The following is a 15188-nucleotide window of genomic DNA, read 5'->3' on the forward strand; positions in this document are numbered from 1 at the left end:
TGAGTGCCTTAGAATCTACTTGTTGCCGCAAACACAGTTGACATTTTTTCTTTCATTCCCACCGCATGCTGAATTGCTGACCTGCTCTGGTGTGGTAGGCCATGTGTGGCCCACTGCTGTAAGTTTAGCTCCTGTTAAGTATGGTCATTTGTATGTTTCCCACTACCTTGAGCCCAGGAAGGGAGTTTAATGATTTTGACCCAGTGACAGTAAGGGAATGGCCAACAGTTCCAAATCAGGATGATGTGTAGTTTGGTGGAAAAGCTCTAGGCAGTGTTGTTCCCGTGTATTTGCTGCTCTTGTCCTCTCTAGTTGTAGAGCTCGTGAATTTAGAAGGTATAGTCCAAGTACTTTGAGTTTTGTGTAGCTTCTACTAAATAGATTACCCTGCTGCCACAATGCCTTGGTGACAGAGAGAGTGAATATTGAAGGTGTTAATCAAGGTGCCAATCAGGTAGCAGCCTTGTCCTGAATGGTGTTGAACTTCTTGAGTACTGTTAGAGTTACATTCATCCAAACAAGTGGAAAGTATTTCCTTGCACTCCTGGTTTGTAACTTGTAGATGGTGAACAGGTTTTGGGGCCTGATGAGGTGACTTATCTAGAGAATTCCTGGTCTCTGATTTGGTCTTTTAGCCACTCCTATATAGCTGATCCAGGTTTGGTCTTTGTTGATCATGGGCCATTCAACAATGGTAATGCCATTGAATGTCAAGAGGCAGTGGTTGGATTCTCTCATTTTGGAGATGGAGATGGTCATTGTATGGCACTTGTCTGGCACAAATGTTTTTTGGCACTCATGAGTCCAAGCCTGGATATTTTCCTGGTCTTGCTGCATTTGACACGGACTGCTTCAGCATCTGCCAAGTACTTAGTATTGTGCAGCCATCAGCAATTACCCCCATCTCTGACCTTATGGTGGCAGGGAGGATATATTAGAACATAGAACATTACAGCACAGTACAGGCCCTTCGGCCCTCGATGTTGTGCCGACCTGTCATACCGATCTCAAGCCCATCTACCCTACACTATTCCATGTACGTCCATATGCTTGTCCAATGACGACTTAAATGTACCTAAAGTTGGCAAATCTACTACCGTTGCAGGCAAAGCGTTCCATTCCCTTACTACTCTCTGAGTAAAGAAACTACCTTTGACATCTGTCCTATATCTTTCACCCCTCAATTTAAAGCTATGCCCCCTCGTGCTCACCTTCACCATCTGAGGAAAAAGGCTCTCCCTATTCACCCTATCTAACCCTCTGATTATTTTATATGTTTCAATTAAGTCACCTCTCAACCTTCTCTCTAACGAAAACAGCCTCAACTCCCTCAGCCTTTCCTCATAAGACCTTCCCTCCATATCAGGCAACATCCTAGTAAATCTCCTCTGCACCTTTTCCAAAGCTTCCACATCCTTCTTATAATGCGGTGACCAGAACTGTACATGATACTCCAAGTGCGGCCGCACCAGAGTTTTGTACAGCTTCACCATAACCTCTTGGTTCCAGAACTTGATCCCTCTATTAATAAAAGCTAAAACACTGTATGCCTTCTTAGCAGCCCTGTCAACCTGGGTGACAACTTTCAAGGATCTGTGTACATGAACACCGAGATCTCTCTGCTCATGTACACCGCTAAGAGTCTTACCATTAGCCCTGTACTTTGCCTTCCGGTTACTCTTACCAAAGTGCATCACCTCACACTTGTCTGCATTAAACTCCATTTGCCACCTCTCAGCCCAGCTCTGCAGCTTATCTATGTCTCTCTGCAACCTACAGCATCCTTCGTCACTATCCACAACTCCACTGACCTTAGTGTTGTCTGCAAATTTACTAACCCATCCTTCTACGCCCTCATCCAGGTCATTTATAAAAATGACAAACAGCTCTGGACCCAACACCTACCCTTGCGGTACATCACTAGTAACTGGTCTCCAGGATGAAAATTTCCCATCAACTACCACCCTCTGTCTTCTTTCAGCAAGCCAATTTCCGATCCAAACTGCTATATCTCCCACAATTCCATTCCTCCGCATTTTGTACAATAGCCTATTATGGGGAACCTTATCGAACCCCTTGCTGAAATCCATATACACCACATCAACTGATTTACTCTCATCTACCTGTTTGGTCACCTTCTCAAAGAACTCAATAAGGTTTGTGAGGCATGACCTTCCCTTCACAAAACCGTGCTGACTATCCCTAATCAATTTATTCTTTTCTAGATGATTATAAATCCTATCCCTTCTAACCTTTTCCAACTCTTTACCAACAACTGAGGTAAGGCTCACTGGTCTATAATTACCAGGGTTGTCTCTACTCCCCTTCTTGAACAGGGGAACCACATTTGCTATCCTCCAGTCATCTGGCACTACTCCTGTAGACAATGACGAATTAAAGATCAATGCCAAAGGCTCGGCAATCTCCTCCCTGGCTTCCGAGAGGATCCGAGGATAAATCCCATCCGGCCCAGGGGACTTATCTATCTTCAACTTCTGAAGGATTTCTAATACCTCTTCCTTGTGAACCTCAATCCCACCTAGTCTAGTAGCCTGTATCTCAGTATTCTTCTCGACAACATTGTCGTTTTCTAGAGTGAATACTGTTGAAAAATATTCATTTAGTGCTTCCCCTATCTCATCTGACTCCACACAACTTACCACTACTATCCTTGATTGGCCCTAATCTTACTTTCGTCATTCTTTTATTCCTTAAATACCTATAGAAAGCCTTAGGGTTTACCCTGATCCTATCCGCCAACAACTTCTCATGTCTCCTCCTGGCTCTGCTGAGCTCTCTCTTTAGGTCTTTCCTGGCTACCTCGTAGCCCTCAAGTGCCCTAACTGAGCCTTCACATCGCATCCTAACATAAGCCGCCTTCTTCCTCTTGAAGAGAGATTCTACCTCCTTCATAAACCACAGCTCCCGCACTCTACAGCTTCCTCTCTGCCTGACAGGTACATATTTATCTAGGACACACAGGAGCTTTTCCTTGAATAAGCTCCACATTTCTAATGTGCCCATCCCCTGCAGTTTCCTTCCCCATTCTATGCTCCCTAAATCTTGCCTAATCTCATCGTAATTGCCTTTCCCCCAGCTATAACTCTTGCCCAGTGTATACACCTATCCCTTTCCATCACTGAAGTAAACATAACAGAATTGTGATTGCTATCACCAAAGTGCTCACCTACTTCCAAATCTAACACCTGGCCGGGGTCATTACCCAGTACCAAATCTAATGTGGCTTCGCCCCTTGTTGGCCTATCTACATACTGTGTCAGGAAGCCCTCCTGCACACTCTGGACAAAAACTGACCCATCTATAGTACTCGAACTATAGTGTTCCCAGTCAATATCTGGAAAGTTGAAGTCCCCCATGACAACTACCCTGTCTCTCTCACTCCTATCGAGAATCATCTTTGCTATCCTTTCCTCTACATCTCTGGAACTATTCGGAGGCCTCTAGAAAACTCCCAACAGGGTGACCTCTCCTTTCCTATTTCTAACCTCAGCTCATACTACCTCAGTTGACGAGTCCCCAAACATCCTTTCTGCAACTGTAATACTGGGCGGAGGGGAATGGCCACAGGGGATCCCTGCACTGCCTGCCGGTTCCCTTTCCGTCCCCTGACCGTAACCCATCTGCCTTTTTCCTGTACTTGAGGAGTGACTACCTCCCTGTAACTCCTCTCAATAACCCCCTCTGCCTCCCGAATGATCCAAAGTTCATCCAGCTCCAGCTCCAGTTCCCTGACGCCCCTGCTCCAAGCTCCCGCTCGCGCTGCAACCAGAAATGGAAGGCACCGGCACTCGTGGTAAGCTTTTTATAGATTCAAAAACCGTGACTCACCGGCTTTCCGACAGGCTCTTGCTCCAAGCTCCCGCTCGCGCTGCTGCTGCAACCAGAAATGGAAGGCACCGGCACTCAAGGTGAGCTTTTGAATGATTCAAAAACCGTGACTCACCGGCTTCCCGACAGGCTCTTGCTCCAAGCTCCCGCTCGCGCTGCTGTTGCAACCAGCAGGTGAAGATGGCTGAGGACATTGCATGAGAAATTTCTGCAGTAGTGACTTGTGGCTGAAATGTTTGACCTCCAGCAACCACAATCGTAGGACTCTAACCAGTGGAGTGTTTTCTGCGTGCGCATGTGTTCTACCATGTCTGATTAATCTTCCAACATATGAATAATATTAAATGTAATCTTTTTATTTTGCTTTAAGCTAAATGCATTAAGCTAAGTTTCTTGTTGCAGATTAGTGCATACAGGCTATGGAAGGTTTGTGTAGGAGGAGGCGACTTACTCCTGTGTGTATTGATTACTGTACAGCCCACTGGTAAACTTTATCAACCGTACAGCCATGAATGGATCTTCCTCTGCTAGTCTTGAGCTCTTCTCAATGGTTGGCATATGCCTGAGATTGTAGGAGACTAGCAGCCAGATTACCTTTCAGTATATTTTACAGGACGGTGTATGTTGCTGAGGTTGAAAGAAAAAGCAAGTGTGGCACCCAAAAAAAACCTTAAATAGATTACATTTTTCACTTTAATATTTTTTCCCTTCTCTTTATAGGTTGGTTATTGGTGCAAGCTGTATCCTTCTTTTGAAATCCTTAATAGATTAGTAATACTGGGGGTCCCCAATTTACAAATGTTTGATTTACAAATGATTGTTCTTATGATCCTGTACAGGAGTGTAATATTAAAGACCTGACATACAACCATTTCGTGTACCTAAGAATGGCTGCTTTATATTGTCCTGTGTTGTCTTCTGACCTGTGTACAAATCGACTTGTGAACAGACTCAGGAGAAGAATTCATTTGCAATTCAGGGGCTGCCTGTAAAGATATATTGTCTTAATAGTTTTACTTGTCTTACAAATACTTTTGAAGGTGCTAAACATAATTTCATGTTGATGAAATCATAACTAACGTCAATCACCAGGTTTGATAAAAACATTTTTTAAACCCCACGCATAGTGCATTAATATTTGGATCCTTAACCTGATACTTTATTAGATGTGGCCTTGGAGTGTGCTGGATTTTTAACTGGTGTTGGTTTGGACACTTCAATCATGGTGCGAAGCATTCCTCTCCGTGGCTTTGACCAGGTATGATATGGCATATTTTTATACTAACTATTAAATTGGTTTGATTTTTCATTAACAGATTCTACTTTGAAGTCTAGAATCATGAAGTGAAATGCAGAGGCTGTTTTATTTAGCGATGGTATAATGGTGTTCTTAAAGACTTTCTTATGGAGTCTGGTTTCAATGATAAATATTGTATCTGTGGACTTGTCATAGAAGCAGCTGAAAATGATAGCTTGTATTTATTTAATGCTCTTAATATAGGAAAAATTGTAAAGTACTACAAAACAAAACATTGTCAATGAAAGTACATTTGGAAGAAGCTAACACAAACTTGATCAAAGATTTTGGTTTTAAGGATGGTAGCAGAGGAGGAGGAATTGGATGAGTTTAGGGAGACAACTTGAGTATGTTGTGAGACCAAGTTAGTTGATGGCATGATTGCAGCTGCTGGGGCAAAGGACGGAATTATACAGAAGAGGAATGGAGGATTTGGAGGATGAGGAGTGATGTGTTTGAGGAGGTTGCAGAGATAAGGTGAGGCAAGGCCTGTAGGGGTTTGAAACAACCAAGCTAAGAATTTAAAATCTGAGGCTTGACAAATTGGTAGCCAGTGTATATAATCAAGGACAGACGTACTTTGGGTACTTCGTAGATTGACAGGGTATGGACAACAATGTTTTAGGCAATTTTACATAGATGGATTTTGTAGAGTTGAGAGTATGGGATTAGAAGCTCTTAGATGTTACAGCAGTTAGTAAAATTGAAGCCTCCTTTAATGCAATAACAGAACAATTATTCTACACACTGACGTATACGAGTAGATGCACATAATATGGGTTGATGAATAGTTGATGCTAATTAAAATAAGTAAAATCTTCAAAACCTTTGGGTAATATCAACGACAAGGATGTAATCTAAGCTCCAAGATTCTCATACATCCATAACATTTTTAATATCCAAACAGATCTTTCATGCACTTGATAGCAGTAAGTTGGAAAATGCACCATTTTATGACAGCAAGAGTATTATTCCATGTTATATTTACAACACTGTTTTGCTAAGATAAAGTGATTTAAAATATTCCATCTAAACTTCTTGTTGCATCGAAACTTTCTTTGTTTCAGCATGCATTCTTGACTTCCCTTGACTCTTCTGCACCACAACGAGCCTGTCAGAATGAAAGTACAGCTCTGCATTTCCGAAGGTGCCCTGATTGGAATCTCTTGTCATAAATGCAGAGCTGTTTCATTATGTAAAAATGGAGGAGCAGAGGGGTAATCTGTGAATGAATGATTGCCACTCCTCGGAAAATCCAGCCCAATAAGGGTTAAACTGGAAAATTCAACATTTTTGCTGACATACCTCATGTAAAGATCCCAGTTGCTGTTTCAGAAATGTGCCCTTTTAAATGTGATCACAGATTATGACATTGCCTGATAATATGCGGTTACAGTTTAACTTATTTCTTGTTTCCTTTAATGTAGCAAATGGCTCACTTGGTGACAGACCACATGGCATCTTATGGTACCAGGATCTTTTGGAAATGCATTCCAGTCAAAATTGAAAAACTGGATAGTGGAAAACTGCAGGTTATTTGGAAAAATCTTGAGTTGAATGTGGAAGAACGAGAATCCTTTGACACCGTGATGTGGGCGATTGGTAAGAAAATCATTTCTTAACATATTCCTTTAACCAGAAGCATTGATTTTGCAAACTTGCATTTTTGTGTGTTTGAACTAGGAAAACATGTGACTTTCATAAAAGGCACTTGTCATGTTTGTATTGGGCAATAAAATGACATGGTAGATTAATTCTAGTTCAATCTATTATGATGTATTGTAATCACTATTCAGTGCTGCTTTTGTGTACTAGATTATGTTCCCTTGTACTTTAGTTTGATACAGTTTCTGAAAATGCATTCGTATTTAGTTGCAAATATGTAGATTGTCTTCCATTGTGCAAATGTCCATCATTCACAGGAACCTCTGCACTTAGCGTTGGTATTCTATCTGAAGGAGAGAACATCTGTGATGAGTTTCATATTTTCTCATTCAAACTCCACTTGTAATCCTCCAGTGTGTAAGGCCTGGAGAGCACTGAGAAGGAGAATTTCTTGCTGGGGATATTTTTGGGCCTTATCTTTCCAGGGACATTGATATCATCTATCACCTTCTTTATCAGCACCATTGATAAGAATAGTTAGCTCACCATACAACTGGAATCAAATCCAGGCTCAAAACGTCAGCTCTCCTGCTCCTATAATGCTGTTTGACCTGTTGTGTTCATCCAGCTCGGCACCTTGTTATCTCAAATCTGTACTACTCAGGCACCCAGGACAATCTTACTGAATATTGGGGAGGGGGTGGGGGATAAAAGAGAAGAAAGCAAGAGAACGCTACCCATTTTTATAGTGTGCTTTAATGTTCTATCTTTTACTTTTTCATTTTTATTGGTACTTAACTCGGAAAGGAGTTAGAATTAATGAACTCAGTGTTTAACAGGATCATAGCACCGTGAATTTTGATGTTCTGCTTCACTTGCTACGAAGAGTCATGTGTATGGTGTGGTAGGAAATGTACCAGCCTAACAAGAATGTTGTTTAAAGTTGGAAAGATGAATTACAATCTTGCTTCAATTGGAGGATGAGAAATTTTGTATCCTTGTGATTGACATTGGATCTAAATGGCTGTAAGGAGTGTCGGATTGAAATTTACTTCTAGTGCTCACTAACATGTAGAACATAGAATTGTACTGCACAATACAGGCCCTTCAGCCCAAGATGTTGTGCCAAACTTTTACCCTAAACCTAAGATCTATCTAACCTCCACCCCTACCTTATACTGTCATTCAAATGCCGATCTAATAGCAGCTTAACTGACCCTAATGAGGCTGACTCCACTACCCTCTCTGGCAATGCATTCCATGCCCCTACCACACTCTGAGTGAAGAACCTACCTCTGACATCTCCCCAATATCCACCTCCATTCATTTTAAAACTATGCCCCCTTGTAACAGCTGCCTCCACCCTGGGAAAAAGTCTCTGGCTGTCCACTCTATATATACTTCTGATCATTTTGTACACCTCCATCAAGTCACCTCTCATCCTTTGTCGTTCTAAAGAGAAAAGCCTAGCTTTCCTTGTAAGACCTTCCCTCCATTCCAGGCAACATCCTGGTAAATCTCCTCTGCACCTTTTTCAACACTTCCATATCCTTCCTGTAATGAGGTGACCAGAACTGACACAATACTCCAGATGTGGCTGAACCAGGCTTTTGTACAGCTGGGGCATAACTTCACGGCCCTTGAACTCAATCCGTCTATTAATAAAAGCTAACACACCATACGCTTTCTTGACAACTCTATCCATCTGAATGGCAGCTCTTAGGGAACTGTGGCTATATAAGTGTGGGTTGGAATTTACTGTCAAAGCATGAGTGAGGTTTTTTGCAATCTTTCGAAACACTGGAAGACTTCTAGAGGAGTCAGGCCAGCAAATGGACAAACAGGTAAAATGAAGTGTGAAGCGATTATATTTTGGGGAAAATTAAAAACAGGATTTGAAATACACGCTCAGGAATGAGATGCCACGTGGTCTCTGTTCCTGTGTGAATGTAGGAAGTTCAGGTTGATTGTGCCATGAAACTTTCATATTCTCATATTCACACTTGAATCTAGGATCACTAAGTTGTGGCAATGTGAGCCATTACTTTTCCGACCCTAGCTTAAAGCAGCTGAGGCCACCTGGAGACCTCCACTGCTCCAGTTGACCCAGCAGAGAGAGGGAATTAAGGAAGATTTCAAACTGATCTGTTTGGCTCAGCTACTTAGCAGTTCGACTCGTTGTGACATTGTGGGGAGCTTGTATTGTTTGAAAAGCAGTTTTATCATTGCAGAATTGCTGAATCAACCACAAAACTTTCCTTTAGTGGGTTTGGTTTTCAAGTTGAAGTAAGTACAATGTCATGTATGTCTTATGAACTCAATGGTATGTAAACTGAGTCTATTCAAATATATAAAAGACCTACTTGAATGAATGCAAACGTGTAACTTCACAGGCTCAACAGCAAAGTAATCCACCTAATTTTTCTCACTGTCAGACGTCTTTACAATGAGTCCGTGATGAAAATCTTACATCCTTTTTTGGTCAGCCCCACCTCTGCTCAGCAAACCTAGAAGTAAACTGGTAAGCACATTGATCTGTGGTTTTGAGTTTGCACTCAGTTTTTTCTTTCTTTTAACACACCCAAACCAGGTGTTTTAGACAGTGGGAGAGAAAGCAATGAGGAGCAGTTAACTCTTTAACACAATGATTTCTTCTGCTGTTGCACTGTGTAGTGTTTTGCCGGGTGCTACGTCTTATGTTAGGAATTGCATAGAAATGCAGTTAAATTTGACGAATAGCGTTTCACCCCCTGCACTTTCCTATCATTATTTTCAGTCCTGCCTCTACATTTCTTTTAATTTTTATTGAGAGAGCAGATAGTCTGCTTTTTGAATATGTGGTTTCAGTCAGTGGTCTTTCAAGTTTTTTGAGTAAAAGAGTGTTGAGTAGATTGAAGAGCATTTGCAGCCATGCTTCATCTTTGAAAGCCCAGGTTTGCAGGGAGTGGGGAATATTGTGTTGATCTCCTGGTAAACCATGTGTTTGACTTCGAGATGATTCTGTGAATCTTGCTTGCAGGCAAGGTGGTAGTAGTGTACTTACTGCAATATAATTGAAGCTCAAGAAAGATGAGACAAAGAGCCAATCTCATACGATGCAGGTGAATGAATTAGGAAGCTAAAGGTGAGGAAAGGATCACCTTGCATTGCCTCTTTGCATGTAAACATTTAATTGGCCACTTGGGTGATTTACTGGTGGTGGTTAGTTGTTAAAAGCAAAAAATAACTCATGGTGATTTGGTGATGGGAAACAAAATCGTTCGGTTGTGTGTGATAGCACTTCCGGATATAATAAGGAGAGAAGATCACTCATCAGAGGATCTGCCCTGATATTCAGCGTGTGAGAAGGGTGCTGATGGTGTTTAAATTTTAGACAGATCTAAGTTTTACAAGTTGTTAAGGAAAAGAACTGATGCTTCACACAAAAGAACAAATTGAGCTTTTTTGATGCAGCTTCATTATTACAGGTGCTGTAGGAATTTTGTTTGAAGTGTAAGATATACCAGCTGGGAGTCTGATTTATTAAACAGGACTTGCCTTGCAAACTGCCTGTGGGAGTTACTGCTGAGAACAAGCTCCTGGAGATATCTAGATCTGTGTGCTAGTAATACTGCTCCCAGTTGCAACAATTGCCATTCTTTACTACCACTCTCTGAGCTGCCATTCATTTAAAAAAAACTAATAATGTGTTGATTATGTTGACATTGCAAAAATGTAAATCTGCTGTAGGACAGTTTTCAAAAGGAAATCTTTGGCATTATTACAACCTTATTATGCTTTCATAGCTATGACATCCCAATCCTGTGTCCTTAAACATGCCCTGAGTTCATCACCCTTATCTGTAAAATCCCTTGCATTGAAATAAATGCAGTTTAGTTCTTCAGAATTGCTACATACTCTGACTCTTTTGTCTTTCGTTTCTAATTGATGTGCTCTCTTCACATTCAGAACTGACCCTATCAATCCTTCCATTTACACTGCTACTTAGAATTCCTCCACTCGTCTTCTCTATCAGTGCAGAGTCTCCCTCAATAGAATGAGCAAATCTCCCTGCTAAAATATTGGCCCCTTTCCAGTTTAGGTTAGACCCATCCTTTCTTAACTGGTCTTCTCTATCCCAAAAGACATTCCAATTGTCCAAAAACCTGACTTCCTGAACAATACACCAGCTCTTCAGCCATTGATTTATCTCCTTTTAACCTTTTGTTCCTTCCCTCATTTGAGTTTGGCATTAGGAGTAAATCTGAAATTACTACTTTAAGGGTTTTTTTTTAATCTTCTACCTAACCTCTTAAATTCACTCTGTACTGCTTTAATCTTTTCGCTATAAATGTGATTCCTGCCAATGTATACAATAACTTCTGGCTTCTCAATCTAGCCTAATTTTATACCCACTGCTACAGAATTGCCTGTTTATACCCCTGGCAGGAGAGTCCCCTATAACGATAATTCTATTAAATCTTGCCAAATGGTGCCTAACATAAGAATCATTCCAAGTGTCCATTAACTGATTGGCCCTTCCATTTTCCTCAGAGAGGCTATCCCCTTCAACTGTTCCAGAAACTGAATATGTATTTGATAGAGTACAAACACTGGTGATTTTTGAACTATCTTCTCACCTTCCCTGACAGTCACCCGTCTATCTGACAGATCCTGCTGGATGATAACGTTTCTAAATCTACTAGCCACCTCAGTCTGTACTTTATATATGGCCTTAATAACATTAAGCCTAAAAAAAGGATGTTTCAATAACAGCTTATATATAAAATAAACTACCTTTCATTACTTACAGAAAGTAATGTTAAAATGGAAAAATTTTTTTTAAATATATGTCAAACATTCTAAAATTAAACAAAATCAATGACTTAGCCAAGTAAAAATAATTCCTCTTCAATAAATTCCTCAAAGGGAAAAAAAAATTCTTCTCCAGAATGAAAACCCACAACTCCTTATTTTTAAAAAATCTCTTTGGTTTTTGTAAAACAAAAAGTTTAAAACATGTATAGACATCTTAAATTTCTGACTTAAGAAAAAAGCTTAGCCATTCACTGCAGACCCTTTAAAAAATCCATTAAAATAAACTGAAAAAAATAAAAGACCATTTGAAAAAAAACTCATTTTTTGCTTGAGATAACACGGTGTGAAGCTGGATGAACACAGCAGGCCAAGCAGCATCAGAGGAGCAGGAAAGCTTGACGTTTCGGGTCGGGACCCATCTTCAGAAATGGGGGAGGGGAAGGGGATTCTGAAATAAATAGGTTTACAGGGGGAGATGGATTAAGGAGAAGGTAGGGTGAGAGGAGACAAACAGGTCAAAGAGGCAGGGTTAGAGCCAGTGAAGGTGAACGTAGGTGGGAAGTTAGGGAGGGGATAGGTCAGTCCAGAGAGGACAGACAGGTCAGGGGGGCGGGATGAGGTTAGTGGGTAGGAGATGGGGGTGGGGTTTGAGTTGGGAGGAATGGTAGGGGTGCGGGGACTAGCTGGGCTGGTTTTGGCATATGGCCGGGGGAGGGGAGATTTTGAAGCTTGTGAAGTCCACAGGTTTTGAAAAACTGTACTCTCCCTTTTTTTTGCACTCTCTCTCTCCCTCTCTCCCTCTCTCCTTCCCTCTCCTCTCTTTTTCTCTCTTCCGCCACTTCATTTGAATATTTATTAAACCCTCTGCCCTCAGCCTTACTCCCTGGTCCCACTTTCACCAGCCTTACTTCCTACCTCTTGCATCCTGTTTCATGTGGCTGTCAATACAGTGTGGAACTGGAGGAACACAGCAGGTCAGGTGGCATCAGATGAACAGGAGTGTTGACGTTTCACGCCTGGACCCTTCGTCAGGACTGGGGAGGGTCCACTCCTGATGAAGGATCCTGGCCTGAAGTGTCAATTCTCCTGCTCCTCTGCTGCCTGACCTCCTGTGTTCCTCCAGCTGCACACTGTATTGACTCTGACTCCAGCATCTGCAGTTCTTGCTGTCCCCTGTTTCATGTGGCTTCTAGTGTTATTTCCTCAGTTCCCATTTCTTTTCCCCCACCCATCTCCTTGACCTAGCCTCTGACCCTCCCACCATTTATGACAATGCATTTTGACCATTGATCTGATTTCCTGCTAAGCCTTTTTTTAAATCGTGTTAAGCCTCTGAAATTGATTTTGAGTTCCTCACATCTAACCGTTGTTCAAGGACATTTTTAACCCACGAGGATGTTGGAGATTATCAAAAAAGTGGCAGCACATCAGAATAATTTGTTCTTATTAGTATTCATCAGCGATACATCTTTGGATTTGCCAAAGTTAGATTTTTCAGCACATAAACATAATAAGTCTTGCAAGCATGATAAATGAATAAGCAATTATTAGGAGATTAGAGGACTTCAAAGTGGATAAAGCACCATTTCCAGATAGCAGCTGTCCAATATACAGGAGCCAACCTCGGCAGAATCTCAACAGGAAATGAGATGATCTTGGACAACTTCAAAATAACAAGTGTTGCAGCAATTTTCAAATAAGAACAGAGAGACTCCCATAATAAATTAAGTGTATATTGATTATGTCTTGACCTCATTACAGCCCTGGTTTGAACATGTACAAAACAGCTGAACTCCAGAGGTGAGATGTGAGTGATAGCCCTTGATGTCAAGGCTGCATTCGACCAAGTGCGACCTCATGGAGCCCTGGCAAAACTGGAATCAATGGGTATCAGGGGGAAAATTTCTCTGGTGGTTAGAGTCATATCTGACATGTAGGAAGCTGGTCACGGTTGTGGGAGGTCAATCACCTCAGCCCCAGGACATCTTAGCAGGAGTTCCTCAGGGTAGTGTCCAAACATCTTCAGCTGCTTCATCAATGACCTTCTCGCTTTCATAAGTCAGAAGTGGGGGTGTTCATCAATGATTGCACAATGTTCAGCACCATTCATGACTCCTGAAACACTGAAGCAGTCCATGTCCAAATGCAACAAGATCTGGACAATGTCCAGCCTCGGGCTAACCAGTGGCAAGTAACACTCTTGCCACACAAATGCCAGGCTATGACCATCACCAACAAGAGATGGTCTAACCACTGCCCCATGATGTTCGGTGATGTTGCTATTGCAAAGTCCCTCACTGTCAACATCCTGGGGGTTGTCCTTGATCAGAAGCTCAACTGGATTCACCACATCAACACAGTGGCTACAAGAGCAGGTCAGAGGCTAGGACTACTGCAGTGAGTAGCTCACCTTCTGACTCCTCAAAGCCTGTCCACCATCTAGAAGGCACAAGTCAGGAGTGTGTTGGAATACTCCCCACTAGTGTGGATGAGTGCAATCCTAACAATACTCAAGGCTTGACACCATCCAGGACAAAGCAGCCCGCTTGATTGGCACTGCATTCAAAAGTATCCACTCCTTCCACTACTGGTGCTCAGTAACAGCAGTGTGTACTGTCTAGAAGATACACTGCAGAAATTCACTAAAGATCCTCAGACAGCACCTTCCATCTAGAACAGCAAGGGCAGCAGACATACGGGAACGCCATCACCTTCCAGTTCCCCTCCAAGCCACTCACCATCCTGACTTGGAAATATATCACCGTTTCTTCACTGTCACTGGGTCAAAATCCTGGAATTCCCTCACTTATGGATTATGGGTCAACCCACAGCAGGTGGACTGCAGTGGTTCAGGAAGGCAGCTCACCACCACATTCTCAAGGGCAACTAGGGGTGGGCAGTAAATGCTGGCCAGCTAGCAACGCCCCCACAAAATGAATAAATTTTAAAAAACATGACAATGAAGTAGTGAAATGACAATGAATTCAATATATTCACTGCCAACTGATATAAAAGAATGACTTGCATTATGTAACATTTCACAACCTCAGGACGTCCCAAAGCTTTGGAGCTAATGAAGTACTTTTAAAATGTGGTTAATGTAGGAATTATAAATTGAACTATTGATATATTAACATGTGACCTTTCTGCAGCACAGTTTTGAATATTGTCCATTCCTGTAAACTATAGTTAAAATTGTCTTAGCAGCTGCTGAATGCAGACACTATAATTTATATATCACACTTTTAACATAATGAAACATCCCATGGTGCTTGGCAGTAGCATTGTTAAACAAAATATGACCCTGAACCGCACAGCATGTTAGGACAGGTAACCATAAGCTTGGTCAAAACACTAGGTTTTAAAGAGGGAAGTGAGGTATAGAAGCAGAAAGGTGTAGGGAAGAAATTCCAGACCTTACTCCAGGCAACTGAAAGCACAGCACCAATGGTGCAGCAATTCTAAATCAACAGCAAGGACTGTTCACTCGATTGATTCTTGGGATGAGAGGGTTATCATCTGAGGATAGGTTGGGTATGATGGCCTTTCTGGAATTTAGAAGAGTGAAAGTCAATCTGAAACATACACCTGAGAGAATGAAGCTAAAGTACTGTGGAATTTGGAGATGTGGAGCAAAAAC

At 41.7% G+C, this 15188-nt stretch overlaps 1 protein-coding gene across 3 annotated transcripts in view; it reads left to right on the plus strand.

The window, feature by feature from the left end:
* Window positions 1-15188, plus strand: part of txnrd2.2 (thioredoxin reductase 2, tandem duplicate 2) — a 78953-nt gene that overhangs the window by 39313 nt on the left and 24452 nt on the right. For 2 of the 3 annotated variants that reach the window (XM_059654927.1, XM_059654928.1), the window contains 3 exons: window positions 4570-4589; window positions 5016-5107; window positions 6574-6748. In XM_059654927.1, coding sequence (XP_059510910.1) covers window positions 4570-4589; window positions 5016-5107; window positions 6574-6748 — 287 coding nt within the window. Of the gene's footprint in view, window positions 1-4569; window positions 4590-5015; window positions 5108-6573; window positions 6749-9186; window positions 9267-15188 lie in introns of those variants that run through there. The other variant, XM_059654929.1, reaches the window with a different exon arrangement.

Source organism: Stegostoma tigrinum, chromosome 26 (genome assembly GCF_030684315.1).
Source record: "Stegostoma tigrinum isolate sSteTig4 chromosome 26, sSteTig4.hap1, whole genome shotgun sequence".
Classification (NCBI taxonomy): Eukaryota; Metazoa; Chordata; class Chondrichthyes; order Orectolobiformes; family Stegostomatidae; genus Stegostoma; species Stegostoma tigrinum.